The 8,605-nt window shown below is 37.9% G+C and overlaps 1 protein-coding gene across 1 annotated transcript in view; it reads right to left on the bottom strand.

Moving 5' to 3' along the window:
• Positions 1-8,605, bottom strand: part of LOC107675076 (polypeptide N-acetylgalactosaminyltransferase 14-like) — a 55,326-nt gene that overhangs the window by 36,380 nt on the left and 10,341 nt on the right. The window contains exon 3 of the mRNA XM_016469282.1: positions 1,988-2,086. Within this exon, the coding sequence (XP_016324768.1) occupies positions 1,988-2,086 (99 nt within the window). The remainder of the gene's footprint in view (positions 1-1,987; positions 2,087-8,605) is intronic.

The following is an 8,605-nucleotide window of genomic DNA, read 5'->3' as shown; positions in this document are numbered from 1 at the left end:
AGAAATACCATCTAAACTTTTCTAAAGACAATAAGTTCCCCTCAGACATGCATTCATATAAACTCCTACACCTAAATTAGGGTGACCATATGTGCCATTTTCCCAGGACGCGTCCTGGGAAAATGGCACGTATGGTCAACCCTACCTAAATGAATCGCGATTTGTTTAGCATCTCAACCGATTTGAATAGTCACATATTTGAATCGATTTTCAACCGGCTCGCAGTTAATTGTTACATCCCTAGTGTTTTAGAAGCTGAATTTCTTTGAACTTGAGCGCCGTGTTTTAGAATGATGTATTATGCATGAGAATTATGCGCGAGAAGCTGCTATAAAGACCTGCGAAGAGAGCTCAGCATTCAAGACGTTGAGTAGCGCATTTACATTGAAATACAATGTTTTGAGTGAATGACCCTACTAAAAGCTACTTAGCAAATACAGATGGCAGAGTATTAATTAAAAATAAAATGCATAGCCACCAAATTCGAAAATCTGACATCCAGGAAATAAATATGTCCTAGGCAGCAGTTTTACCACAAATATAGACAAGTGATACCACCACAACCACCAGAAATACTTAATTGTGTCTGCTTTACAATGAAACAAAAGCTCATTGCAACCGATTCCCTGGCATAATACATTCATTGCGACCCATTTAACAGATGCATCATTTTAAGTTAGAACAACTTGAACAGCAACAAACAATAACAATACAGCAAAATAATTAACTAACTACGATCATCTAGCCCTCTATTAAACATTAAAAAATTATTTCATCATAGCTTACTCGGTAGTGCTGCATTCTTGCACCGCTTGTGCAGGAATTTGTGTCAGAGATGTAACAATTAAAATGCGACTTTGTGAAACGGACTGTCCTAAATTGTTGCTATAGTAGCTAGTGTTGTCAAAAGACCCGGTATTTCAGTACCAAGTCGGTACTAAAAAAAATGAAAAAGTTACGGTACCAGGTTTTCTTAAGTACCGGTGGTACCGAGTACCCGGTCAACCCGGTTCTTGAGGCGCGATCCGAAGCTATCCTCTTCCAGTGTTGCCAAGTCTGCGGTTTTCCCGCGGAATTGGGCTGCTTTAACACTGTTGCCGCGGGTTGTTTTTCATGTCCGCGGGTTGAAAAACGACCCCATTAACGTGAATTTTACCAGGGGAACCCCGCCAAAAGTACCGAGAACCGTGGATTTTCACTGGTATTGGTACCGAATACTGAAATTTTGGTACCGTGACAACACTAATAGTAGCATCATATTAATGCTAGAAAGCCTATGCATTTAGCAACTATATTTTTTAAATAAACTATTATATTTCATAATTAAAATCTATTTTCACACTCATCTTGGGTGAGGGGGCGACGCCCCCCCGTGGCGCCGGCCCTGGTGTGGTCCTAAGAATAGGTGTCACTTTCATATGAAACAACTGCTAAGGAACTAATGACTCAAATGTACTCTTAGTTTCTTGTGGCCTTCTCTAAGCTATATTAACATATAGACTTGCTCAGTGCTCCATCAACCTACAGTGGGTCAAAGGTCAAGACTGAGGGGATAAACATATGCACCAACACTGTCAGAAAAAAAATTTGCAAAAATTATACCTTTGGGGTAGAACAGCTTGTTACTGGGGCATAAATTTGTACCTTATCTACCCCAAAAAGATGCATATTAGTACTTTATAATAATAATAATAATAATATGTACCCTTAAGGTACTACATATGAAACTTTTAGGGATAAATAACATACAAATCATTCATTTGAGAGTACTACCCCAGTGACAAGCAGTCATATCCCTAAAGGTGCAATTTTTGCACATTTTGTCTGAAAGTGAATAAGGCTAAAGGAAATAATAGAGTTCAGTTTTATGTAGCTCAATAGGGGCTAAAAGCTACATGTTTTCTTTGTGACACAAAAGGAAAAGGAACAAATATGCATAGCAGCAGCTTATGAGAATGGAACTGATGGATTTAAGTCCAAGTCTTACCTCCGAACTGTGCGCAGCAGGGTAGATCGTGCCTCATTGTGAAACGTGATCACTATGGTAGTGGATGGCAGGTCGGGGTCATAGTGCAGTGTTGTACACCTGGGAGAGACAGGAGGGAGTCAAAATAATGAGACTCTGTGGTACTAATTAAGCATCAAGTTTAACGTGTGGCAAAACCTTTACTGATTTTACACCTACTTAATAATCAAACGTGTTGGAGGTCAAGTCATCCCTTAGCATATGGCGAACAACAGCAACTGCTGAAATGTGTAATGCGAGTGTTTTTGAGGTGCTTTAGTATCCAGTGAGCACTTAAGAATAGACAACATAAAACATGGGCCATGGTTAAGAGAGAGATGTTGCCTGTGTTAACAGCAGTGGTGTATAAAGTACCTGAAAGCCATACTCAAGTAAAAGTACAGATATCTTACCAGAAAATGACTTTGGTAGAAGTTGAAGTCACCGTTTAGAATATTACTTGAGTAAAAGTCTTAAAGTATGTGATATTTATTGTACTTAAGTACGATAAGTATTTTTATAAATCTTAAACGTACTTAAGTATTGAAAGTAAAAGTACAAGTAAATGCAAAATGGAAAAGAAGCAAATAAATAATATATATATAAAATGTCCATACACCGCATGAGTAGCAAGATTGTGTTCAGTTTTAACTCTTTCTTCCATTTTGCATTTTTGGGTAAGAATAAGAAGCACTTCATCTGGTACTTAGTGTCTTTCATTCCAACATAAGAAAACATTTCTGGAATCTGCATCTGAAATAGAATTTAGATGTATTTACACAGTTTAACGTAGGCCTATTTCAGAGGGGACATGGATTCATTTAACCTGCAGTCACAGATGAATAAATAATGTTTTGTTTTTAACATAAATCACCTGAAAACATAAATAACATGAATCACTGAATCATTTATTCAACCAATTCGTTCAAAAAGCTGATTCATTCAATAAGTAAACACCGTCCTTTGCTCAGAGACGCAAAACAATGCTATGATCTTTGTTTTGAACTATATTCGTTAATATCTGCAGAAAAACGGTACTCTTTGTGTGATATAGATTAACTATATTAAATTATATAAATATAAAAAGCATACAGAAGCATTTTTGTAGTCTACAATTTAGAATGCCTGGAATTTGAAGGTTAAATAGACTAATAAACGTGCGTGCACTCTGTGTGTGATTTGGTGATATAGCTTACTTGATAATGTCCGATCGCACATCATTACAACAACACTTTCCATATTATCGCAGACGATGCTGTATCGCACACCCCAGACTCGACTTGAGTGGAAACATGCGCACTTGTTTGCACATGAGCATGAGTCTAACTTGCAAGCGCCAGACCACTGATTCGTCAAACCTGCTTTCCTGCAGTCCGTGTTCTTCTGACTATTTTGTAGTAAATAACGAATATGCTTCGAGGAAATGTATCGGAGTAAAAGTATACATTTTAATTAGGAAATGTAGTCGAGTAAAAGTAAAAGTTGGCTGAAATATAAAAACTCAAGTAAAGTACAGATACTCCCAAAATATACTTAAGTACTGTAACGAAGTATTATTACTTCGTTACATTACACCACTGGTTAACAGGCAAACAACACCCCGTTGTGTGGAGGAAAAGGGAACATGTGGTTAGAATGGAAAGGACAGCAGGCAGAACCCAGAGGAGAGCATAAATAATTGAGGATCTGATTAAAAATAAAAAGCATTTTCGCTTCACCCCAACAGCAGAAGAAGTGGGCCAGTAAAAAGCACTTTGTTTTGAGGATGAACATTCTGACTTGCGGTAAACACCAAACATTACCCTGCAGTGCTCCACCTCAGAAAGACCAGAGACTCAAGGTTTTGGTTGTAAAAAGTGTCCGTGGACAAGAATAAACTAAAGATCAAAATGACTCAGTGTTATGTGATAAAGTATACATAGTCTTCCCGACTTGAAACATAAACCTATTGTGTAACGACTACTGGAAAGCAGTTATGGGAATAACAGGTTACCCACCGAGCCATTTGGCCTTGGTGTATGAAAGTAAAAACAGACAGAGGACAGCCTTTGAAAGGAGATTGTGTTCTAGATTCAGACAGGATGGGGGGCTCCCAATCCATACACACATCTTTTCTTCAACAGTCTTCATTTTCACAGATGGAGAGAAATACATCTGACCTTTAAGATGGGGTGCAAGATGATCTCTAGATACAGGCCTATTTTAGACATTGTTGTTAAAATTGTCATTCCAGTTATAACATTTTTTATGAAAGACATTGTTATGATGTAATGTTGTCTAAACGTTTAAATATTTGTGCCATTTAAAAATAAATTTGTACTATTTGTAAATAGCTCAAATATTCTGTTTTCATACTGTAGCTTTATATTTTAATGTTTGTGTTTTAATTACGTCACTTAAAATGCTTCATGTGACAAGTAGTTCATCCACCCATAAAAAAGTTCACAATCTATCTAAACACTAAATGTATAATAAAGTATGCTCTGCTAATGCAGTTAGGGTTGGGCGATGTCTATTCTCATTTTCCACTAGATATTTTCGTCTTCATCTCATCAGCAATTTTCGATTCTGGCACACTCTGCAGCAGCTGACCACTAAAGGCCCGGGTATACTTCACTTTCTTTTTTCCGTTCCGTCTCGCACACAGCCGCGTCCGCACAGCTTTCAAAGTATACTCAACCGCGAGCTCGACACATGCGCAGTATCACCTACTTGACTCGCTCTGTCTCAACATTCACCTCGCGCCTGCGCTGTTCTACACGGACCGTCCGTGCAGGGGGATGGGGGGGGTAATCGTGATATCTGTCAGCCATCGGGGATGGACGATGGCATATAGTCTATCGGCCCAACTCTAGATGCAGTAAACATTTATTTTCCATCAGTTTTCATTTTAAAAAAGTTCTGATTAATCTTGGAGCTATTGTTTTGGTTCACGACTAAAAACTCTTTATATAAGATTTATTTAAAATCCTTTTTTTTTTTTTTTTATGTGAAAAATATTTCCAGAACCAATGGCTCTTGAAAAAAGTGTAAGGTCTTTGTTGTGCTCTATTGTTATGGCTTGCTATGACATTAAACATAATCATTCATTATCTTTACACAAACAAGCACATACATCTGTGAACGTCACTAAACTACATTTTTCATTACTACACCAAAAAATGTAGGTGGTCTTGTGTAAACCCACTATTCAAACCTTCTTAAATTAGTTATATTAGTAGCAGCATACTTGCATCATAATCACCTAAGTGAATGTATATTTAATTCTGGGCTCAATATGGCTTGCTTAATTAAAGGGGTCATATGACGTTGCTAAAAAAGAACATTATTTTGTGTATTTGGTGTAATGAAATGCGTTTATGCGGTTTAAGGTTCAAAAAACATTATTTTCCACATACTGTACATTATTGTTTCTCCTCTATGCCCCACCTTTCTGTAATGCATCGATATTTACAAAACTCATTTTGAAAAGCGAGGTGTGCTCTGATTGGCCAGCTATCTAGCCTGAGGTCAGCATGCGCGCCGAAGGGGAAACGGGAACTGAATTCACCGAAACACCAGCATTGTAGGCTACTCTCCCAGGAAACAGTCTTCGTCCTCCGTAAAATGTGTTGCACACATCTGAATATTTGGTTTGAACTGTTCTGGAACAGTGTTGTAAATACAACTTAACCACTGATTTCTAGTTGTGTCCTCTTTTGGAGGACTCGCTTCTTTCAACGAAACACACAGTTTCGCTTTTTACAACGAAACACACAGCGTCTCCACGATATGGCGGCGGCAACAATACTACAGCGAGAATAAAAGTTACGCCTTCTTTCTTTGCGTGACGTAGACATGTGGGGGCGTGTTTAAACAAGGCGTTTTAGGAGGGCGTGGACGAGTCTTAACTTTTATAAAGAATATCTCTTTTTTGAGACTTTAGTCTTTGCAACTTTAGGGATCTTATCTATTCACGAACAGCTTGTAACACTCCAAAGAGAAAGGGAAACTTGAAATCGCATCATATGATCCCTTTAATGGCTCTGTTCCAACCTGGTGAGCTGCCTTGCTGTCTGCTGCCCACACAGGCAGTCTCACAAATAGTGTTTCTCACACAAACCACATAGAGGAGACTGGGCGCAAAACTTCTTTCAAAAAAGTTTACACTTAACATACAACTAAGCTCACAATCAAACTCTAATAAAAATAACATACAAAACATATGCAAATATTGGGGCAAAACGGTAAATTAGTTATCTAAGTTATGCTGCATAGCTTTTGGAAGTCTTCGCATCAAGGGCATTGTGAATTATGTTTTGTAATGCTGCCTAGGTAATTCACTTGGTTTTGAAACAGAGCCAATTTGTCTGGAAAGCCTGCTATTGAAAAAGTGAAAACTGACTGAAATTGACTGTTTACTGCATTAGCAAAGTGTAATTTAGACCTTTTCCATCTTGTTTTTTCACTCTAATGTGATCATTTAAATATTGAGTCAAACTGTGAAATACCGTGATATAGATTTCACCAATCATTAGACAAGCCAGAGCCTTTAAAATGGTTTAATCAGAGAATGAGCGCTCGGTTGGAAGAACACACATAATGTAAAGTGCAGATGTATTTATGCTTGATGACAAAACTTCTGGGGGGGTTAAACAGTCATGAAAAATTTGCTTTGGAATCAAGTACATGTATATCTCTGCTTTTGCTTATTCATGAATACAGTTAGATCAGCCTTAAACACACTTTATGAGCTAAGGGCTGTGTTCACAGCTTTATATGCTGTTTGAAGCCTCTACTGGAGGCAGCCTGGGAGCAAGATCTATCGCTCAATGCAGCTATAGCCCAAGGTCTTTTGAGATAGGGGGATGCTTAAAACAGCAAAACACAGAACATCATTAGAGTTTCTGTCAGAATACAACATCTAGGAGAGGGGAAGCATATTGTTGTGTACTTGATATTTCGCCAAAATGATGGATGCGTCCCTGAGAAAATTGGGAACTGGGAATGTCGTCTTAGCATTTCTCATTATGATGTATCCAGCTCACTTTCCTTGAGATTGCTACTGCTGGACAAAAATCACAACATACGGCCTCACCAATGTAAATACTGCATATGACAAATAGGAAAAAGGCAGTAAAAGTTCATTAAATAAGCTGCTCTAGTGAGTAATTGCTTTGCATGCTTTGCATTTGTTTTATTGTTTATTATACACAGAACAATGATAGGACCCAACAGGGAAATTTATCTCAAAAATATGCATTCATGTCTCAGATTCTCTGCGGAGATGCGAACGTCCTTCAGGTGCTGCTTTTGTTATACACACAATAGGATGTCTAAGAGCTCTAGGGAACTGAGTGACACTGCTTCAACCTTGGCGAGCCTGAAAGGCCCAGGAGACAGCATGCCTTTCGTTAAGCTTGAGCTATGATGAGAATTAAACGCACTCACATACAGTACATGGCCAAAAATATCCAAAAAAAAGCATTTTTGTCAATTTATTGATAAGGCACTGGAGACCTAACAGAAGGGAAAACTGGAAATATCATTGTTCCTCGAGTTGATAATGAGCATGAGCATCTGTTTTAAAGGGCCTGTGCTTGATTTGGAAGGATGCTGGTGTGAGTACACTGTCTAATTGGCTACTACTGATGATCTGAGGCACTTCCTCTCGGGAAAGCCGCAAGCACATGCCCATCATCACTCAGCAAATCAAACAAAAGAATTTCAGTGTCTTGTCCTGTGAGTAAATTTTCAGTGACTGTCAGGCCCTGTAATGGATATTTACACCTGAATAAATGACATCCATTTACTTTTTCATAACAGTCTCCTTGAAATGTTAAAAATGTCCATGGGTGCTCAGCATAATGGCTTCATATCATTGCAGATATCTATTGATTGTAGTTGCGAACACTGTATTGATTTACAAATTCACCGTTTCACCATTGCCGTGTTGGCTATTTGAATGTCATTATACAGCAGCCATCACTCACTGAATTACAGTAACATTTCACTCATAAATGGCTGTAAAAGGGGCCAGTCCCCGACTACATTCATTAAGAAATGAAGGTAGATTTACAACAATAAATGTCTGCCAAATGTGGATATCTCAGAAAGCATAAAATGATCTCAGACCAAATATGAAGTTTAAATGGGTCTTATTATTCAGTTTTTGCGCTGGGATGCACTTATAGTGTTAGAATGCAACTGGATTTACTCGCATGAAACATAAATGCATGAAACATAAATTAAATTGTGATAGGTTTACAAAATGTAGTCAGTCACATTCAAATGTTTTCATCTCACTCAATTACTCACTCATGAATACAGTCACTTGTTTTGTTCCTGAACGAATCAGTGTTTGAACAAATCAACAGAATGAATGATTCAATGACTCACTCATAAAAAGCAGAAAGAGTCACTGAAAAGTCACCACCACTAAGTTCCAGTGCTTTTGGGATATTATATCAGCTATAATGTTGTATAAAACGTAACAATTTAAATCAGGAAATTCAGAAAACATCCTACTTTCTGGAAGAAGGTGCCAAGTAAACTGTAAAAACGTAAGTGCACTTTACAGAATCTTCACATTCAGTGAAATTCATCAAGTTAGACTGTAAT

The sequence above is a fragment of the Sinocyclocheilus anshuiensis genome, unplaced genomic scaffold (assembly GCF_001515605.1).
Source record: "Sinocyclocheilus anshuiensis isolate Anshui unplaced genomic scaffold, SAMN03320099.WGS_v1.1 scaffold776, whole genome shotgun sequence".
In the NCBI taxonomy this organism is placed as follows: Eukaryota; Metazoa; Chordata; class Actinopteri; order Cypriniformes; family Cyprinidae; genus Sinocyclocheilus; species Sinocyclocheilus anshuiensis.
This window is presented reverse-complemented; position numbering and strand designations above follow the sequence as displayed.